This window comes from Solea senegalensis, linkage group LG16 (genome assembly GCF_019176455.1).
Source record: "Solea senegalensis isolate Sse05_10M linkage group LG16, IFAPA_SoseM_1, whole genome shotgun sequence".
In the NCBI taxonomy this organism is placed as follows: Eukaryota; Metazoa; Chordata; class Actinopteri; order Pleuronectiformes; family Soleidae; genus Solea; species Solea senegalensis.
This window is the reverse complement of record NC_058036.1, coordinates 98,976-121,773: the sequence shown is the minus strand read 5'-3', so window position 1 is coordinate 121,773 and position 22,798 is coordinate 98,976. Positions and strand designations below refer to the sequence as shown.

Genomic DNA, 22,798 nt, shown 5'->3' with positions numbered 1-22,798 from the left:
ACTTCAAAGCAGAGAATATACAGTTTAAAAACCTCGTTACTGAAAGATAAGCACAACTTTGAGACTAGAGACTAGATTTGATACCTGAAACAAACAACAGCTGTCTCTTTCTTTAATCCGTGGCAGCTCAGTCGAGTAATATAATATAATATATTATCATCATTATTATTATTATTATTACAATATGATAAAGAAGCAGCACCTGGAATGCTTTCAGTTTCAGTTACTAATCTTTCTAACATCAGTTATTTTCAGGACAGAGTTCACCGCTGATCATTTGTGCCAGCAGACGCCCACTGATCACAGGTTACTCCTCCTCCTCACAAAGCCACGCCTGTTTCTACATTTCTGAGTTTACATTCAAATGCAGAGCGACAGCATGAGACGTTGCGAGGTCAAGTACCGGTGGATTACGATCGTACGGTTGTGCTTTTTTGTTAGAGAGCATCAAAGCTGAGGCTTATCATGAGCTCCTTCTTCCACATTAACATCATCTCAGAACAAATGCTCGACAGTAGCGACACACAGTTTAGTATTGCTGACAGAGTTGATGAATAAAGCTCAGATCTGTAAGTCTGGAAAAAGCATCCAAACCCCGCCCCTCTGGTTAAAGCCCCGCCCTCAAACACTGAAACACTACATTCAACGCTCAGTAACAATAAAATGACGAGGGACGCAGCATCGGATCATTAGTTTCCGCGTTATCTGTGAATCTCTAGAGGTCGCCACAGCGCATGACCCACAGATTTGATTTGGCAAAGATATTTTACACCGAGCTTGGGACCGGGACAATTTACCAATGAGCAATGGGGATTGGGTACCTTGCTCATGGGTACCTCGGAACCCCAGAACCCTGCGGTCACAAGCAAAGTTGGCTGTGAGCTGCTCCATTTATTAGAGACAAATAAACACAATCAAAAGAAAAGAAGTTAGAAAACTCAGCGGCCAGGCTCAGGGTTCGCTGAGGCTCCGCCCAATGTCTGATTTTAAAAAATGACAAGAAGTGGGCAGGGATCTGATTGAGGGAGGGGGAGTGGGGAGTAGTGCAGGGGGCGTGGTCTAATATACTGAGCAGCTGTGTGGAGTCCAGTCTCTCAATCGCTCCCACGGAGAGAGAGAAATGCAGCGACAGCACTGGCGTTTATAAAAGTGGGGGGGCGGAGCCTAGAACAACACGTCTCGACATTATTGGACAAGAGTGAGACAGCAGCTGGTGTTTGAGCAGAGAGGCAGTAGATCAGCTGTTATCAGTTAGACTTTAAAAAGTGAAGAACAGAGGTTTAGTTTAGTTAGACTTTAAATAGTGAAGAACAGAGGTTTAGTTTAGTTAGACTTTAAAAGTGAAGAACAGAGGTTTAGTTTAGTGAAGAACTTAGAAAAGTGAAGAACAGAGGTTTAGTTTAGTTTACTTTAAAAAGTGAAGAACAGAGGTTTAGTTTAGTTAGTTAAAAGTGAAGAACAGAGGTTTAGTTTAGTTAGACTTTAAATAGTGAAGAACAGAGGTTTAGTTTAGTTAGACTTTAAAAGTGAAGAACAGAGGTTTAGTTTAGTTAGACTTTAAAAGTGAAGAACAGAGGTTTAGTTTAGTTAGACTTTAAAAGTGAAGAACAGAGGTTTAGTTTAGTTAGACTTTAAAAAGTGAAGAACAGAGGTTTAGTTTAGTTAGACTTTAAAAGTGAAGAACAGAGGTTTAGTTTAGTTAGACTTAAAAAGTGAAGAACAGAGGTTTAGTTTAGTTAGACTTTAAAAGTGAAGAACAGGTTTAGTTAGACTTTAAAAAGTGAAGGAGGTTTAGTTTAGTTAGACTTTAAAAGTGAAGAACAGAGGTTTAGTTAGTTAGACTTTAAAAGTGAAGAACAGAGGTTTAGTTTAGTTAGACTTCAAAAGTGAAGAACAGATAACAGACTTTAAATAGTGACGAACAGAGGTTTAGTTTAGTTAGACTTAAAAGGTGAAGAACAGCGGTTTTTAGTTAGACTTCAAAAAGTGAAGAACAGAGGTTTAGTTAAGTTGACTTTAAAAGGTGAAGAACAGAGGTTTAGTTTAGTTAGACTTTAAATAGTGACGAACAGAGGTTTAGTTTAGTTAGACAAGAAGTTAGTTAAAAGGTGAAGAACAGAGGTTTAGTTAAGTTAGACTTTAAAAAGTGAAGAACAGAGGTTTAGTTTAGTTAGACTTTAAAAGGTGAAGAACAGAGGTTTAGTTTAGATAGACTTTAAAAGTGAAGAACAGAGGTTTAGTTAAGTTGACTTTAAAAGGTGAAGAACAGAGGTTTAGTTTAGATAGACTTTAAAAAGTGAAGAACAGAGGTTTAGTTAAGTTGACTTTAAAAGGTGAAGAACAGAGGTTTAGTTTAGTTAGACTTTAAAAAGTGAAGAATGGAGGTTTAGTTTAGTTCAGTTGTAATTTTCTGATACAAACCATGAACGATCATAAAGGAAAGGTTTTTAGGAAATGACTCCATCTACATCCACAACACTGCAGTACATATGCCAGGCCTGTAGGTGGTGCTGTCACACTGCTAAGGAAGGTTAAATAAAGTGAACCACAGGCTGAACTGGCCCTGAATGATAAGACGGATACGTATATTATTATGGTCTGGACAAAGTGATTGGTTGGGTTTATTATATTTTGGGGGGGGGTTTCTTGGAATGTGAAGAGGATTTGAAAAACTTACAGACCCTAGCTTTAAAAAACAAACAAATTCACTTCATTTCTTGTTGAAAAATAGATCAGAAAACATTTGGTGTTTATAAAGAATATGAGAAACAATCACAGAGTGAAATAACTTCACATCACATCCAGCAACGAAGCAGCTACTAAAACCACAGCCGCTCCACGGAGCTTTCATTCAACACACACACACACACACACGCACGCACACGCACGCACACGCACACACGGTCAACCCTGCACAAAGCTAGTTTTCAGCACAGCTGCAGCACAGTCAGAAATATAAAGTGTATTTGTTGTCGTCTGAAAATGAAATGAAGTGAAAATACGTGCACTGATGAACTGAGGCTTTACCTGTGTGTGTGTGTGTGTGGAATTAAACCTCTATGATATTAATAATCATGTATGAATGATTATGATAGAAACTGTGAAAGTGAAGCTGTAGCATCTTTGAGTTCATCGCCCGTGTAAACTTTTTTTTTTTTTTAATTGCAATAATTCACTTGTTCTTTAAATGCTGACACAAATAAATATCTGTAATTGAAACATTAATAACAAGATTAATAAAGATACCTTTGTTAGAGCCAGAGGATTCTGGGTAAACTCCAGCTCTATCTTAACTAATGAAAGCCATTCATTAAGAAATAAAAGTGCGTATGCATGAATTTAAAGGTCATTACAAGACGTGTGATTGGAACCGTGCTGAAATCTCTCAGCTTCACCTGCTGCCGTTACGACTCCAGTAAACTGTGCCAGTGGCAAACCTGCTGTCCCTTAGACTCTTTCATCTGCGTCCAGTGGCTGAGCTCCTCCTCTCCAGAGCTGTTGAGACCAAATGAAATCCAGCCAATGGTCTCCTTGCGCTTCATGCTGCGCTTGTTGTAGACAGAGAGGATGAGCGTGACGTCCGACAGCTGGAAAAGAGCCACCTGGAAAACAAAGGTCTCTTTGTAGGTGGGGTTGGGCTGACCCCGGCAGATGGACGTCTTACACTTGGACATCTCGTGGCCCATGGAGTTCAGCAGCGTCAGCTTAACATATGTATCTATGAGACACAAATGAAGGAGTAGACATGGTTTAAACCTCATCATCGGTTACCATGGTAACATGAGAATTTGTATCATTTGTGCAAAATCCTCGTGTCTCCACTGTTTTATTCTCTATGAACAGAAAAACTGTGCTGATTCTTGTCAATGTCACTGATCCTAAACAAGGAGGACACAGGCTTCATTTAGTGCTTCAATCAGAACGTATATGTGACTAAATAAAATGGAAGAAAGGTCATTTCATGTTTGTTATTCTGCTTATTCTTCAGCAGCTGCTGCTGTTTTCTCTGAGGTTTGAGGCCAGAGTCTAAACACCTGCTGCTGCAAAGCAAACACGTGCAGACAATTACACGACACTCCACCTCAACTTTCTAATAATAATGAGCACAGAGCAAGTTCAGCAGATCACTGATCATTTTAATGTGAATGCGACTCCTTTTGCAAGCAAACAAAAGAATCTCAATAAATGTCATGCATTTCACTGCAAAAGAATCAAGTGAAAAAGAAAAACATCATCAGTTTGTCATTACGCAGTGATTCAGTATTTAGCGACGCTTTATTCACAAATCACGGCGTGAACTGAAGACACAGATCCAGCTGAAAGTAAATGAGACGGATGATCACAATGAGCCTTTGAGAGGGTTTCACTCTCTGTAATAACACTGTGTTTTTGTGTTTGTGTCTGCGAGAGACGAGCAGAGACGAGCAGAGACGAGCAGAGACGAGCAGAGTGCCAGCTGCTGCTTTCTAACACCGCACTCGCCCTCAATCACACATTCACTCGCTGCCTTTGACAGAAAAGCAGACTGGAAAAAATAGCCTTGATTTCTTTTTTGACTGCTGCTGAATGGGCTGTGTGTGTGTGTGTGTGTGTGCTGTGTGTGTGTGTGTAGCTGTGTGTGTGTGTAGCTGTGTGTGTGTTGCTGTGTGTGTGTAGCTGTGTGTGTGTGTGTGTGTGTGTGTGCTGTGTGTGTGTGTAGCTGTGTGTGTGTGCTGTGTGTGTGTGTGTAGCTGTGTGTGTGTCTGTGTGTGTGTGTGTGTGTGTGTGTGTGTGTGTGTAGCTGTGTGTGTCGCTGTGTGTGTGTCGCAGTGGTGGTGCATGGCTCTTTGCTACTGTTGCAGAATGAGAGGCTGTGGCTCGTCATTAACTTGACTCCTCCCACTTTTCACAAAGTCAATCAAAGCTTCACAAACATGTTTCACTGTTACCAGATGTGACTTGTTTTTTCTTAATGTAATTTGAAATCTTCACAGTTTGTGGATCTGCACAAATAATATCACAATCTGGATAAAACATGGACGCTGAACCTTTACACTAATCTGTCCCAGCCCTGTGTTACGTGTTACATGTAACACGTGTACCTTCAGCACACACAGAAACAGACGTTTGTTTTTATCACACTGGTGAAACATGAGCAGCGTCACAGCGCCACTTACAGGCCTGGCAGCTGTACTACAGCAGGGTTTCTGTGTGGATTTGGCCAAAGAGGTCCAGGCAGTCACACAGGCACAAACACACAAACACAGGCACAAACAAACAAACACACTAACACAGGCACAAACACACAAACACACACAAGGCACAAACACGAGGCACAAACACACAAACACAGGCACAAACAAACAAACAAACACCGCACAAACACGGGCACAAACAAACAAACACACAACACAGGGCACAAACACACAAACACAGGCACAAACACACAAACACAGGCACAAACAAACAAACACACTAACACAGGCACAAACACAGGCACAAACACAGACACAAACACAGGCACACACAAACACAGGCACAAACACAGACACAAACAAACACAGGCACAAAACACACAAACACAGGCACAAACACACAAACACAGGCACAGACACAAAACAACACACAAACTAACAAACAAACACACTAACACAGGCACAAACAGGCACAAACACAGACACAAACACAGGCACAAACACACACAAACACAGGCACAAACACAGACACAAACACACAAACACAGGCACACAGGCACACACAAACACAGGCACAACACACACAAACACAGGCACAAACACAGACACAAACACACACACAGGCACAAACACACAAACACAGGCACAAACACAGACACAAACACAGGCACAAACCACACAAACACAGGCACAAACACAGACACAAACGCACAAACAAACAGGCAGGCACAAACACACAAACACAGGCACAAACACAGACACAAACACAGACACAAACACACAAACACAGGCACAAACACACAACACTGAGGGGATGGATGGCTGAGCCGGTCTAAACCCCAAGCTTTCTCTTTGTTCTGAGCTGTTTCTTGTTTCTGTTGCAGTGCATTTCCTGATCATGGATTCTTAAACTGAAGACGTGAAAAACAATAAAAACAAGTCTCTGTAAGGAAGTCAAAAAATGATTTTATCTCATAAAATTGAAAGTGTCTGACAGTACACACATCATCAGTGACTATTATTTTTTATTTTCCTCACAATTTCTTGTAAAATGTTGTTTAGATATTTATCCCAGCATGTGAATTCAGTTCATGTAAATTACAAATGTGTGTGTTCAGTTGTGTGCATCCATGAAGATGAACAACAGTACAGTGAAACATGGAGAACAGGAGCAGGGACTCACCTCTGATTATATAAACCTGTCCACCTATCAAGTGTTTTAGACAACAGAACAGCCCGTCTGACAACAAGGGTTGGACAGCAGTAAGAAAAACAGCAGAGCAAGACGTCAAAACAGGAAGTAAGGAGAACACACAACACAAGAGGAAAGTACGTTTCTGCTGAGATCCTGAAACTGAGTGAAACTAAAGGATCAAACCAGAGGAAAAGTGCAGCTGGAGTTTATTATGTACTGTAGATAACATCAACATGTGCAGTGGCCTTCACATTGATCATACATACATATTTTATTGTTGGTACGCTACACTACACTACAGTACGGTATGCTAAAGTATGCTACAGTACGTCACGCTACACTACGGTACGCTACAGTACGCTACAGTACAGTACGCTACAGTACAGTACAGTACAGTACGCTACAGTACAGTACAGTACGGTACGTTACAGTACAGTATGGTACGCTACACTACGATATGCTACAGTAAGCTACAGTACAGTATGGTACAGTACAGTACAGTACGGTACGCTACACTACGGTATGCTACACTACGGTCGCTACCACCAGTACACTACAGTACACTACGGTACGCGCACGGTACAGTATGTGCCTCCACACTACTTGTTGCTAGCAATGCGCCACGCTACACTACGGTATGCACGGTATGCTACAGTACAGTAGTACGGTATGTCGCGCTACACCTGGTATGCTACAGTATAAGCTACAGTACGCTACGGTACGTGCGATGCGCTACACTACGATGCGCTACAGTACACTACAGTACGGTATGGTGGCTACACTACGTACTACAGTAAGCTACGGTACAGTAGCTACAGTACAGTACGCGCTACACTACACGGTACACTACGAGTACAGTAATAATTGCTACAGTACGCTACATACAGTATGGTACGCTACACTACAATATGCTACAGTAAGCTACAGTACAGTATGGTACAGTACAGTACAGTATGGTACGCTACAGTACGGTACAGTTCAGTACGGTACAGTACAGTACGGTACGCTACAGTACAGTTTGGAACGGTACCGACATTGACTGATTATTGTTACATTAATATTGTTCTTAGTTTGGTTCACTATAAACTAATGATGAGGATGTGGAGACTGGAGACACCTCAGACATTTTCTCACTAGGTTTAGTGTTTGTTAGCTTTAGCCTTAGCCTCACTCAGTGTCTTTGTCTCAGTGATTAAACACGTTCAGTATGAAGTTAATATTACATCATTGCTGCCGGATGTAACTGTTGTCAGGGTACTTACTGGGTGGCTTGTTGGCAGCCAGGTTTTTGAAGTGGATGCCTTTGATGATCTCCACAGAGAGACGTCCTGTCGTGGCGTTGTAAACCAGACCCACCAGGATCTCAGGTGTGGACGACGGACTCACAGACTGGAACGATGAGGCGCTGTCAGTGCACGTCGTGTCTGAGAGGCTGACCTGAGATTCAGCGCCCTGCAAACATTCTCACACAGTCACAAACCTCTAAATCCTACAAGATGCACGTTTGAAAAAGTCCATATAAAGAACATAGAGCAGCTGCTACTGGTGTTTGTTGGTTAGGAATCAACTTTAATAACTTTATACTGTTACTTAAAAACAAACTTTGACATCACGTCACTTGTTTGGTTGCTTCTCTGTTTCAGGTTGAGCAAATGAAAGCGTTAACATATGACTATTTCTCAGCAGAACTTTGTACATTTATTCATTTCTATTTTTAAAAGCGTGACAACGCTCCCCGTCTGAGATTCTACTCACAATTAAGCCAATTAAAAAAATGCTGACAGTCCTGTACAAATAAAGTTTAATGCTAATTTATGCCAAGAAGTCAAATCTGATGAAAATAATGAACGTTTCCATTCACCTCAGTGCAAACTCACACCTACATCACAGTAATGAGCTCAGCTTACAACACACTGTTTCACTAAATCTCATTTTTCAGACCTGACATTTCTCTGCAGTCACAACGGATAAAACCCACACGACTCTGTCTTTGTCTTTGGACAAACAGAGACGTGTTAGGACAGCGTCCACAACAGTGTGTTCTGCCTGGTCTGCGTACACCAGGGTGAATGAACCTGTAGGTGGCGTCATAACAGACAAGAACACATCAGCAGTGGGAGACATTCACTTAAACATCAACTCAACAAGCACTTTCAATGACGCACGTCTATTTAAGGTGATTTTCACAAACCTTAAGGATTTCAAGGACTGCTGTGAACCTAGTTTGAAAGTGGACTCACCAGGAGAACACAGCATGGATCCAGAATGACGGGCACAGATATTTTGCCCTGCAGGTTGAGCTTGGTGAGGTAGAACACCGTCTCTCCTAACACCTTCTCCTTCTTCATCCGTCTCATACTGTAAAGGCGGAATCTGACGGCGTAGTTGCTGATCATCTCTGAATCCACGTGGCTGAAGTGGAAGGTTTCCGTGAAGACGGGGCAGGGGCCTCTCTGGATCCCCGTCTTTGCCCTCTGCTTCTTGGTGGGCAGCAGCACCAGGTGGACCTGCCAGGAGAAGTTTCCGGTGCGCTTGTGTGCAGGAAGGTCCGTCACTGCCATGATGGTCAGAGCCAGCTGCTGCTCCTCTGAGTCGTAGTCAAACACCACATCCAGGGTCCCGAACTTTGTGCCAGGGTCTGGTTGGTAACCTTTTGGGAAGCGTGCTGCAGATCCTCGGGCTGACATGTCCTGAAGAGATGTTCAATCAGTTCAGCGTCACACAATAACATGGAGTGTAATTAAAATGTCCGGCAGTGATGTGAGAGTCACCTCTGGGCTGAGAACAGCCGTGCTGTCACTGGGAGCATCTTCTTCATAACCTTTGTTGAGGTAACTCTCCGTCTCCGGACCGTCGCTGCCGAAGGACAAGTGAGGACTGCCGCTGGTCTGAGACAGATCACACTTGGCGTCTCCCAGGTCGGACAGCGTGCACGACATCCGCGGAGAACCGTTCTCATCCTGGTACGGCGGCGGCTGAAGCTCGTCCAGCGGTGGAGTTCTTCTCATTCGTTGAATGCAGTTTACTGATGAAGAGAACAATGAAGCGGTGTATTATTAAGTCACAGCAGGGTTTCCAGGTTAAACCCTGCTTAGACCAGGTCTGGCTGTGTCTCTGATGAATACGTTCACATAACTAAGCTGAAGTGTTTGTGTGTCTGTTGTTGATCTGCGTCCTTGATCACATAAATATCCCAGTATGTGGCCGTGTGACATGAACGAAGAGTGCCCCCTACAGCTGAAACCGTGTCATGTTCAGACACTTGTACAGCAGTTATGTCTGTGAACCATCAGAACTGAGCTGTGATCACATTTAGATTGGATTTGAATCATGTGAGAGCTCGATGTCAGGCTGCTAAAAACCTGCTAAACAACTCGTGTAATACACGATTACTTCTAGAAGCTTCTCCGTCTGGCAGGGTCACAACAGTAAATGTGAGTGGAGATGACTTTGTTTTGTCATCGTGATAACATGTCTCTGCTGCTTCATGTTCTCAGTGTAGATGAAGCAGCGTCTGAGGTACGTCAAGTTACTCAGTGACAAACAGCATGAGAGCAGAGGATGAGGAGGAACCTTCTGACTGCACGACCGACAGTCATTACTGAGAAGATAAAGAAGCTTTAACACCGATGCTTTTCCTCCCACAGACAGAGCTGAGAGAGTGACACAACTATACTATACTAACTAGAATGAATGGAGTTTATAAAGTTACATTTGTTTCAGTAACAGTCAAACACCGGCTACTCTATGGTGGTGGACGTGGTCCCCACATCACAGAGACAGAAGAGCCTCAAACCTTGGAAAAACACTGTCCTCTAACTTTTGGAAGAAGCCGCTCATTGTTGGAGTTTTCTTCCCAACTTCTTGAAACGTTGTCTCTTAATAACGTCAGTGACACATATCAGTGGCACGATGGAGGACTTGATAAAAGGAGCAAATCTACTTTGAACAGCTTTCTTTCCCCCGCTGAGCTGCGGGCGTTTGAGTGCGAGTGAAGCTGCTGAGTAAAAGCAGCGTTCTCTTCCCTCCAGCACATTCATTAGGACGGTTAGCATTTCTGCTCCTCCTGCCTCAGCAAAACTCAGGTGTGAATATCTATGAAGACAAATGACATTAATGTTCGGGGTCAGCGTCTCCTTCTCACGCATGTGGTACCTAGTTAGTACCTAGTTAGTAGGAGCTCAACAGGAAGTACTAGTTCAATCATCATTCCACGGCCCGGTTAGTGATTGTTTCAGGGAATTCATTCACACGATCACTTTGTTTCACCTCAGTCTCAACGACAGATGATGTCACTGATCTGGAGAATTATTTGTACGTGGACTTATCTACACGTGATCAATATTAAAAGTATATTAGGTAAGAAATGCAACAACAATGTTACACCTGCTGTGTTTGAAATCAATTCAAAAGAGAGAAACACAGGATTCTCCATTCAACACATGTCAAAAAAACCTTGACAGAATGAACAATAATCTGTTAATAACACATTATTACCTGTTCTATCACTTGATTTTCACTCAACAATCCTTCAGTTGATGAAGTGGATGTGAGGAGACGAACACGTCACATCCACTGCAGCACGTCTTCACTAATGAGGTCACAAGCAACTCATGCACTGTTTATCTCTGAGCGACACATACACTGCTGTAAATAGAAGGTGAAAGACGCTCGAGGTCTTATACAACACAACACTGCTGCTGCTGCCGCTGCTGCTGCTGATGATGATGATGATGATGATACTGCTGCTGCTGTCTCTCTTTGTCTAGATTTAAAGGAAAAGTGTGAGTCTTTGTCTGTGCAGCATATTTGACTGTTTCACAATCCTCCCACAGAGAGTGAGGTGAAGAGTGTGCGTGTGTGTGTGCGTGTGTGTGTACAGAGCGTACCATCATCAGCTGAAGCTTCGCTGCTGTAGCCGTGGTAATCGGCGCTCAGGCCGCTGTACTTGTGTCGGCTCTTCCAGCTGAAACCTCCGGCATGTTTGATGGTAGCAGCCGCCTTGGCTCCTCCCCCCCGGAGACCCTGGGAGCGGCTGACGGCCTCCTGATACTGACCCATGACCTCATCCTCGCTGTCTGAGGACGAGGCCTGCAGGTCAGCGTCTGTTTGAGGACACAGTCACAGCCTGGTTACAATGGTTAGAGATTAATCTAATCTAATCTAATCTAATCTAAGTTTGCACTTTCATTTTCAAAGAGAAGCCCTCAGTGCAGTGATACTCAACTTGAATTAAATCAGTCAACCAGTTTAATAACTTAAAAATATAAAAATACAAACAAAATACACTATTAAAATGTTGTGTTGTTGTGTTGTGTGTCATGTGTTGTGTTGTTGTGTGTCATGTGTTGTGTTGTTGTGTGTCATGTGTTGTGTTGTTGTGTCATGTGTTGTGTTGTTGTTTTTGTGTTGATGTTGATGCACCTGCCGTACCTACAAGTTTCCTCCAGAAGAGGGCAGCAGAGCTTCACTCTGATGAATCTGTCTTTACTGACGTGTTAAAGAGAATCAAGCAAAAATAAGACCTTTGTGAGACCTGCAGACCTCTGTGAGACCTGCAGACCTCTGTCTACAGTCCTGCAGACCCCTGTGAGACCTGCAGACCCCTGTGAGACCTGCAGACCTCTGTGAGACTTGCAGACCTCTGAGACCTGCAGACCTCTGTCTACAGTCCTGCAGACCCCTGTGAGACCTGCAGACCTCTGTGAGATCTGCAGACCTCTGTGAGACCTGCAGACCTCTGTGAGACCTGCAGACCCCAGTGAGACCTGCAGACCTCTGCAGTCCTGCAGACCCCTGTGAGACCTGCAGACCCCACCAGAGAGTCCTGCAGACTCTGGAACCTGCAGAGACCTGCAGACCTCTGTGAGACCTGCAGACCCTGCAGACCCCAGTGAGACCTGCAGACCCCTGTGAGTCCTGCAGACCCCTCTGAAACCTGCAGACCTCTGAGAGACCTGCAGACCCCTGCTGAAAGCAACCTTTTCAACCTTTGAATCCCAGTGGGCGACATCAGGCTGAGAAAGGCCAGGACCATGTGTTTGGCCAGGACCATGCATGTGTTTGTGAGTATAGCTCGTTTTCAGTTGTAAGCGATCACACATCTGTCATGTCCAAAACCACATCATCTATAAACTCAGGACTGGACCATGATGGACACAGCGTGCGTGTGTCTGTGCAGCCTCACCTTGTCGCTCTGGGTTTTTCCTGAACTCATCGAGGCACTGAAGACTCCCTGAGCTCTCGAGTGCCAACTTGTTGTTGACGTACCAGAAGAGGAAGGTCATGAGGATGATGAAGAGTCCGATGGCCGTCAGAAAGCCCAGCACCTCTGGAGACACTGAACACAAAGACATGTGTTACAAATAAAGTCAAATCAATTCACCTCCACACTTACAGCAGCTTTACTTAGATTTGGTCCATGAATATTACACGTTTCATTTCTACATCGATCCATGTCAAACTCCATCTCATCCTAAAGTGCTTCAGATGCTATTTTCAGACGACTTGCTCGCGACAGTATTGCACAGCTAACACTTGAACAGCAGCGTGTGATAATCCTGGATCGTGAAATGTTGTGTTTTTGTCGATTATTTTGTGTGTGGTTGTGCTGTGTTTCCTGCCTGCTGAGACTTGTTGTTGCTCATTTAGTATTTTATGTGAAAATGAACTGAGTGATAACAAAAGTCTGTTTTTATGCAACACTGAAATAACCAGCCTACTTTCTACAGTGTGGAAGAGATGGAAAATAAGTGCAGAGAGAGAGAGCGAGAGAGAGAGACAGGTTGTAACACAGCAGAGACGCAAACCCGTCGGTTGCCATAGCAACAGGTTCAGGGGCAGCATCACTCCAATACTCCGGATGCACAAGCAAGTCAAATCTCATTAAATGCAACACAGGCTGCTACACATGAGCAGATTTAGTTTGGTATGGAAATCATCATCATCCTTATCGACATGAGACAACATGGACACATCAAATATGACCTTCAAACGCCCTGGTGGAGCCATGTGGGTATCCGGTGTGTCCACAGGGGGACAGTGTGTGTCTCTGAGGCATCAGTGCATTACCAGTCAGTCTTTGTCCTACCCTGCTGCCAACATCATCACCTACACATCCACATATTTATGTATCTATAGATCGAGAAAGTAAGAAAAAAAAGAACCAACTCTCACGTGGAGGATAGTGGATGAAGTGTCTGTTACAGAAACAAGAATCTTACATAATCCCAGTTTCACACCTAAACAAACATGACATAACATTACTGTCAGTGCTGTTTGTTGTCACTTACACACTCACTTTACTGTTGTTCTAGCATAACAGTGTGTTTAATCTTCCTCCTGTCTTTAATGCTGAGAATAACATGATTTTCATCTGTTCTTTATAAACTCAACAAACTAAATGGTCTAGTTTTGTTCCCAGTTTATCTTCATGAGCTGATTAATAATGTTGCTGTGGTAACACAGTGTAGGAGTGAGTGTGTAGGACGACTGTCATCACTCCTCAGTTCCCTCTGTGACATAAATCAACAGTGCTTATTTCAATACATGGACCTTAGATAATAGGTGGGAGCTGAATGATGACTCAGTGTTGTCAAAGGTTTATTTTGTGTTACATGAAGAACTGACACAGTGAAGATCAAGATAAAACTGAGCCTTTCTAAGTCTTTAATGTGTCAGGACCAGAAAATCTGTCATTTAAAGAGACTCTTACTCACAGGGAAACGAGAGCTCTCTTCAGCACATGATGCTGAAAATTAGAGATGTCCCGATACCGATTCCGATACTTGTGCTGTGGGTATTGGCCGATACAGAGTACAATATATCATACTAATATATCATGCTACCGCTACCGGTAGCGGACAGTGTTTATGGCAGCCCATAAACACTGTCATCAGCTCCCACACACACACACACTCATGGCACACACACACGACAAGGACTCTCTGAATGTGTTGGTTTAAACACGATGTTCAGACCTCATAAAAACTCATCTGTTAAAAACCACTTTGGTAACTCAGCAGACGACCTTGAACATAAGAGGTCAAACATTTCAACATTTCCTCCTACCTTCACCGGAACAACCTTCTTGATCCTCTTCAGTCTGGTTTTAAAGCAGGTCACTCGACCTAAACTGCACTTTTTGTTGTCACTGAGTCAGGGCTGCCTCTCTCTCCTCTGTGCGGTGTTTGACACAGTTAACCACCAGATGCTTATTTCTCCCCTACAAGAACTAGGTGTCTCAGGCTCTGCACTTACCCGACTCTCGTCCTATCTTCAAAACCGAATATACAGAGTAACCTGGAGAGGATCTGTGTCTGAACCCTGTCCTCTAGCTACTGGGGTCCCTCAGGGTTCTGTCTTGGGCCCTCTCCTCTTCTCTCTATACACCAACTCTCTTGGTTCTGTTATTCTCTCTTTTCCCAGCTCCGACACACATGAAGCAGAACGGATCTCCGCTTGTCTGACTGACATCTCTCAGTGGATGTCTGACCATCACCCGAAACTCAATCTCGACAAGACTGAGTTTCTCCCACCACAGATCTAACCATCACCCTCCTTCTCATACCGCAAGGAACCTGGGTGTGACACTTGATGACCATCTCTCCCTCACTGCCAACATTGCTGCAACAGCTCCATGTTGCACAACATCAGAAGGATTCGGCCTCTTCTAACCCAGAAGGCGGCACAGGTTCTGGTCCAGGCTCTTGTCATCTCACGCTTGGATTACTGCACCTCCCTCCTGGCTGGTCTCCCTGCATGTGCCATACGACCTCTGCAACTCATCCAGAATGCAGCAGCTCGACTGGTCTTCAACTTACCAAAGTTCTCCCACACTACACCGCTCCTCCGCTCCCTTCACTGGCTTCCTGTAGCTGCTCGCATCCGCTTCAAGACCCTAGTGCTTGCGTTCCATGCTACAAACGGATCCGGTCCAGCCTACATCCAGGACATGATCAAAACCTACACCCCAGCCCGCCCACTCCGCTCTGCATCGACAAACCGGCTCGCTGCCCCCTCACTGAGAGGATCGCAGAGGCATTGACAGAACTCGAGACTGTTCACTGTCGTCGCTCCCAAATGGTGGAACGAGCTCCCCATCGACATCCGGACAGCAGAAAGCCTCCACATCTTCCGCTGTCGACTAAAAACACATTTCTCCTGACTCTACCTCGACTAAGATGACGATGACAAAAAAAAAAAGAAAAACAAACTTATACATCACACTTATGACTAGCACTTCATAGTTTGGTTTACTTGAAGCTCTTACTTACTTATAGCTCTTATTTGTACCCAAATGTTTAAATGCACTTCTTGTAAGTCGCTTTGGATCAAAGCATCTGCTAAATGACATGTGATGTAATGTCAGTCAGTCATCATCTACAGCTTTATCCTCCACCAGAGGGTCGCGGGGGGTGCTGTGCCAATCTCAGCTACATCGGGCGATAGGCGGGGTCACACCCTGGACAGCTCGCCAGTCCATCGCAGGGCCGTGATGTAATGTAATGTAACATATTTATACATTCATATAAGCAACAGGACAGTTTCACACAGAAGACCTGCCTACAGTGGATGATAAGACACTGAAGCTCAGAGAGACTCTGTGTCTCAATGACTTTACAAGTTTCTTAATCTCTAGACTGATTCATTCAGTTCACTGTGGTCAAAGGTTTTTGTGGAGTCGACCATTTATATAAACCTTACATAACACTTTCATTTTTAAACGCCTGCACAAGCTCTTTCCTCTTTAAACAAACAAAATGATGACACGTGACAAATGAGAAGAGAGATAGAGACAAACAGGACAGCAGGACAGAGAGGGACATGCAGACAGGTACGGTGGGGGAGCGGGGTCAAGCTCCCACAGCTCTGATCTACCTTTTCTGACGCAGATCAGCTCATGCACTCCACAGTTACGCTCGCCACCTGGAAGACAAGCAGTTTCAATGAGCCACGCTGTGATGGAGCGACAACAAGGAACTACACGGACACACACGTCAATCATGTCACTGTTGAAGCGTGAGTGAGCGAGTGAGCGAGTGAGTGAGTGAGTGAGCGAGTGAGCGAGTGAGGAACCTTTATGTCTCTTCATGTCTCAAAATGTGTCCACTGACACTGAAACTGAAACAGTGCAGAGATGCAGACACAGAGACGGACTTCCTCACATGCTGACCTCAAATCTCTGAGTCTGTGAGTCTCTGTGTCCGTGAGTCTCTGAGTCTGAGTCTGAGTCTGTGAGTCTGTGAGTCTGTGAGTTTGTGAGTCTGAGTGAGTCTGATGAGTCTCTGTGTCTGTGAGTCTATGAGTTTGTGAGTCTGAGTCTACGAGTCTGAGTCTGTGAGTCTGAGAGTCTATGAGTCTGAGTCAGTGAGTCTCTGATTCTTTTGAGTCTGCAGCATATTTACTCCACCCCTGCTTCTTAACAAACTCTGCAAGAAGCTGTTACATTCACAGTGAACAGGTAAGGACAGATGAGGACAGGTGAGGACAGATAAGGACAGATGAAGACAGGTGAGGACAGATAAGGACAGGTGAGGACAGAGGCCGCCTGAGGATCAGGAAACACTGAGGTCTCTTCTTGTATTTTCAGTATAAAAGGAAAGTCTTTGTTGTTTCTGTTGGTTATAAATCTTATACATCGGTATAATACATATATATATATACACAACATGTTTAGTTGTAAAACATGTTTAGTTGTAAAACATGTTTAGTTGTAAAACATGTTTAGTTGTATCATGTAAAACATGTTTAGTTGTATCATGTAAAACATGTTTAGTTGTATCATGTAAAACATGTTCACTCACTCACTCACTCACTCACTCACTCACTCACTCACTCACTCACTCACTCACTCACTCACGTCAAAAATAACATTTCTCTTCTGAGTGAAACACAGGAAGCAACACAACTATAAAACCAATCAACATTGTGTGAAACAAGCAGCATTTACATTCCTAATGCCTGCCAATGTAAAACAGCCCATAACATATGAAGTCACCTGCTTCTGCAAACTAAACCAAGGTGAAGTCTGTTCAGGGTCAGTCCCACTTCCTGTGAGTAAAGTTTGGCTTCAGCACAGAGGAGGATGAACCTAATGATGGTGCAGGACACGTAGCATGAAGGAAGTACAGTTGACCTTTTTATCTGTAACACACTTCCTGTGGTTATTTGTAACTGGTTTGTATTAATACAGAGCTGTTCAAAGCTGCTTTACGCCGCAGTTCTGCCATTCACTCATTCACTATGTATATATATGTACAGTATGTGTATATATATATATACGTATATGAATGTATATATATACACATATATACAGTGGGTACGGAAAGTATTCAGACCCATTTAAAGTTTTCACTCTTTGTTTCATTGCAGCCATTCGCTAAAATCAAATAAGTTCATGTTATTTCTCATGAATGTTCACTCAGCACCACATCTTGACAGAAAGAAAACAGAAATGTAGACATTTTTGCAAATGTATTAAAAAAGAAAAAGTGAAATATCACATGGTCATAAGTATTCAGAGCATTTGCTGTGACACTCATATTTAACTCACATGCTGTCCATTTCTTCTGATTGTCCTTGAGATGGTTCTGCTCCTTCACTGGAGTCCAGCTGTGTTTAATTAAACTGATTGGACTTGATTAGGAAAGACACACCTGTATATATATATATATATATATATATATATATATATATATATATATATATATAGATATATATATATATATAAAAGACCTTACAGCTCACAGTGCATGTCAGAGCAAATGAGAATCATGAGGTCGAAGGAACTGCACAAGGAGCTCAGAGACAGAATTGTGGCCAAGGTTACAAAAGAAGGTTCTGCAGCACTCAAGGTTCCTAAGAGCACAGTGGCCTCCATAATCCTTAAATGGAAGAAGTTTGGGACAACCAGAACTCTTCCTAGACCTGGCCGTCCAGCTAAACTGAGCAATCGTGGGAGAAGAGCCTTGGTGAGAGAGGTAAAGAAGAACCCAAAGATCACTATGGCTGAGCTCCAGAGATGCAGTAGGGAGATGGGAGAAAGTTCCACAAAGTCAACTATCACTGCAGCCCTCCACCAGTCGGGGCTTTATGGCAGAGTGGCCCCACAGAAGCCTCTCCTCAGTGCAAGACATATGAAAGCCTGCAGAGAGTTTGCCAACAAACACATGAAGGACTCCCAGACTATGAGAAATAAGATTCTCTGGTCTGATGAGACCAAGATTGAACTTTTTGGCGTTAATTCTAAGCGGTATGTGTGGAGAAAACCAGGCACTGCTCATCACCTGCCCAATACAATCCCAACAGTGAAACATGGTGGTGGCAGCATCATGCTATGGGGGTGTGTTTCAGCTGCAGGGACAGAACGACTGGTTGCAATTGAAGGAAAGATGATTGAGGCCAAGTACAGAGATATCCTGGAAGAAAACCTCTTCCAGAGTGCTCAGGACCTCAGACTGGACCGAAGGTTCACCTTCCAACAAGACAATGACCCTAAGCACACAGCTAAAATAACGAAGGAGTGGCTTCAGAACAACTCTGTGACCATTCTTGACTGGCCCAACCAGAGCCCTGACCTAAACCAATTGAGCATCTCTGGAGAGACCTGAAAATGTCTGTCCACCAACGTTCACCATCCAACCTGACAGAACTGGAGAAGATCTGCAAGGAAGAATGGCAGAAGATCGTCAAATCTAGGTGTGAAACACTTGTTGTATCATTCTCAAGAAGACTCATGGCTGTACTAGCTCAAAAGGAGCTTCTACTCAATACTGAGCAAAGGCTCTGAATACTTATGACCATGTGATATTTCACTTTTTCTTTTTTAATACATTTGCAAAAATGTCTACATTTATGTTTTCTTTCTGTCAAGATGTGGTGCTGAGTGAACATTCATGAGAAATAACATGAACTTTTTTGATTTTAGAAAATGGCTGCAATGAAACAAGAGTGAAACATTTAAAGGGGTCTGAATACTTTCCATACCCACCGTATGTATGTATATATTCAGAATTGAAGAATTTCAATTTTCAGAAGTGAAGAAGCTTCTTGGAATGAGAATCTACAGAGACTCCGCCCCCCCAGTAAAGTCATTTTACTGTATAATTAAGTATATATATATATATATATATATATATATATATATATATATATATATATATATATATATACACACATACGATCGTTATGTTTGGAGGAAAAAGGGTGAAGCTTGCAAGCCTGAGAACACCATCCCACCTGTGGAATATGGGGATGGCAGCATCATGTTGTGGGGTTGTTTTGCTGCAAGAGGGACTGGTGCACTTCACAAAATAGACGCCATCATGAGGAAAGAACATTATGTGGAAATATTGAAGCAACATCTCAAGACATCAGCCAGGAAGTTAAAGGCAAATGGGTCTTCCAAATGGACAATGACCCGAAGCATACTGCCAAACTGGTTACAAAGTGGCTTAAGGATAACAAAGTCAATGTTTTACTGTGGCCATCACAAAGCCCTGATCTCAATCCTATTAAAAAGGCATGTGCAAGCAAGGCGGCCTAAGAACTTTAGTTACACCAGTTGTGTCAGGAGAAATGGGCCAAAATTCCTGCCAACTATTGTGAGAAGCTTGTGGAAGGATATCCAAAACATTTGACCCAAGTCATACAGTTTAAAGGTACCAAATACTAATGAAATGTATGTAAACCTCTGACTTTGAAGAAAAAAATGTCTAAAAAAAAAAATCCTTCTCTCATTATTCTGGCATTTAGCAAATAAAAAATAATTTTGGACCTAACGGACCTAAAACAGGAAAAGTGATTGTCTGATGTCATGTCAGACAGTGAGAAAAAAAAGAAGCATATGTCTCTTTTTATATATATAAAATATATAACTTCTGGTTTCAACTGTATATACATATACATATACATATATATATATACATATACATATACATATACATATTTATATGATATCAATATCTGTTAGAGCCACAATTGCTGCCGACTGCAATGATCTAAATAAAGCAGCAGGTCTTCTTTACACACACAAATAAAGAGTTCACATCATCACTGTGCTGCTGTCATTCCCCTGCATGTCCACATGTCCCCCATGTGCAACATGTCTTCATGTCCCACATCTCCCCTCGGCTGACAGAGACTGACTCAGGAATGAGACCATGGTAGGGGTCAAGTCTAGACCGAGCCCAGAGAAACTTTAGTTTGGTTTAGTTTAGTAAAACAATATCAGTGCAATTAAATAACAAACTCTACAGAATGATTAAAATCACCATAAGCATATTTTTAGCATTATTTGATGTTGACTTTAATGACTGACACCTTTAAAACTCCTACTGTAGATGATCTGATCTGATCGATCTGATTACACCAGAGCTGAGGCGTCTTCTCTTTAATCCAAGTTCTAAAGACGCTTCATATGATCGAGTCTGTGTTTGTTTGTGTGAATGAATGAAAACTGCAGCCGAATAACACACACACACACACACACACACACCGCTGTACAGACAACACACGAACTACAGTCACTGATTCTCCTGAAACCTTCAGCTTTCTTCACGTTAGTAGCAGCAGTTAGCAGTTAGCAGTTAGCAGCAGCAGGTGAAGCAGAGACGGTTAAACATGAACTCACCGTCCATCGCCATCATGTTCTGTTCTGGCTGCAACCAAAGCAGGAGGTGAAGAAGGGGAGCGGACCACTGCACGGGTACAGGAGGGCGGGGGGCACAGAGTGGTACAGTCCTCAGTCCTTCAGACAGCGACGAGGAAAAAACTCACTGCATTATTATACACTTTTATACAAGCTTTGGGTTTAAATGTTTTTCATATATATCCATAAATATATATATCTATATGGATATATATACATAGATATATATAAAGATAGATATATACTGTGATATATACATATATTATATTATACTAAGTCATAATTAATTATGAGATATTAATTCATCATTTTGAGAAATTAAAATGTATTTGTTCTCTCGATGAATAAAAGATGATAAAATACGCTTATGGTGTGTTTTTAATGGATACATCTGTAATAACAATAATTCATTCATTATTAGTCACCTTTCAAAAACTCAAGGTCACAAAATAAATACATGAAAAAATGTATATGAACAGGATCTAAATCCCTGTGTTTCTACTCACCAACGCCTCATTAAACCTTCTGTCATTTACGACTAATCACATTGTAATTAAGTAGATTTACTGACTGTTTATGATAAATGACAAATGCACTGCACTACTACACTAAATCATGCTTCTCATATAAAAGCATACACACGTCATCATCAGGGTTGCCATGGATACACACACAGCCTGCAGCAGCTGCTGAGGTCTACCTCTGTTATTTGTAACTGTGTCTCATTTCCCATCTGACCATATTTGGCCTGCTTCTAAATTATGATGTGTACCATTCTGTAAAGACTGTGACTATGAGATACTACCATAATAGCCACACGAAACACACAGTCAGTGTCATACATACCATAATATCCACACGAAACACACAGTCAGTGTCATACATACCATAATATCCACACGAAACACAGTCAGTGTCAGGTGTTCACAGGTGTTCACAGGTGTCCTGACTGACGTGGACAGAACACACCTGTGTGTTTCCTGTGGAAACATCAAAATGACCAGAACACGATGAAGTGGTGAACTTCAGGTGGAAAAGGAAACATGAAGTCAGTGAAACACGACTTTAGGCTCGTGACACTTGAACAGCTTAATTTACACAGATTAGATTAAGACTCTAATTAGGGTCATTCCCCGGTTTATACAGTACGATGAAGTATTTCGGATTTTCCTCCAAGTACCACCAGAGGACGCTCACGTACCACGGGTGGTACACGTACCACAGTTTGAGAACTATGGTGTTAGATTAAGACTATAGTTCAAATACAAAGTCTGTGAAATAATGTGGAATGAAAGGACCGACGTGTGGTTGTCTGTCTCCTCTTCACCACTTCTTGTTTACTCTGCTCTATTTTTAGCTGCAGCTCTGCTGCTCGGCTCCTTGTTGTTGTCATAGAAATCAGCTGCTGTGCGTGTGTGTGTGTGTGTGTGTGTGTGCGCGCACACTGACACTGACCACAGGAGGGAGCAGCTGCAGGTGAGCCTCCGCTCATCATTCTATATGTTTATCATCACTAGAAATAAGACAAACATTCTCACATTGATTTTAAGAAAAATAATCTGATAATAGGGTTCAGCAATTCAGCGTGAAAAGATTTCTTTAAAGTAGTTTATAAATCTGGAGTCACGTGTGTGTGTGTGTGTGTGTGTGTGTGTGTTAAAGGAGACAGATGCTGTTTCCATGGTGATACAGTGGCCTCTACAAATAGACCATGACATGGTCACTAAATTTACCTTCTTCACCTTCACCATGTCACAGTTTAAGATTAAATCTGTTGTT

At 42.7% G+C, this 22,798-nt stretch overlaps 1 protein-coding gene across 3 annotated transcripts; it reads right to left on the bottom strand.

The window, feature by feature from the left end:
- Positions 1–2,224: 2,224 nt before the first annotated feature.
- On the bottom strand, positions 2,225–22,355 carry LOC122783243 (synaptotagmin-14-like). Of its 3 annotated transcripts, XM_044047945.1 has the most exons (11): positions 22,322–22,355; positions 21,907–21,999; positions 21,002–21,068; positions 16,249–16,296; positions 12,557–12,709; positions 11,259–11,474; positions 9,141–9,394; positions 8,610–9,059; positions 7,632–7,821; positions 6,358–6,414; positions 2,225–3,718 (listed from the first exon to the last, which is right to left on the bottom strand). In XM_044047945.1, the coding sequence occupies exons 2-11, from the start codon at positions 21,907–21,909 to the stop codon at positions 3,405–3,407; spliced, it is 1,752 nt and encodes a 583-aa protein (XP_043903880.1). In that variant the 5' UTR covers positions 21,910–21,999; positions 22,322–22,355; the 3' UTR covers positions 2,225–3,404. The 3 variants fall into 3 exon arrangements, with proteins under 3 accessions (XP_043903880.1, XP_043903881.1, XP_043903882.1); XM_044047946.1 differs by lacking the exons at positions 21,907–21,999; positions 22,322–22,355 and having other exon boundaries at positions 6,358–6,435; positions 21,002–21,082; XM_044047947.1 differs by lacking the exons at positions 16,249–16,296; positions 21,002–21,068; positions 21,907–21,999; positions 22,322–22,355 and adding an exon at positions 12,802–14,212 and having other exon boundaries at positions 6,358–6,435.
- Positions 22,356–22,798: the final 443 nt, after the last annotated feature.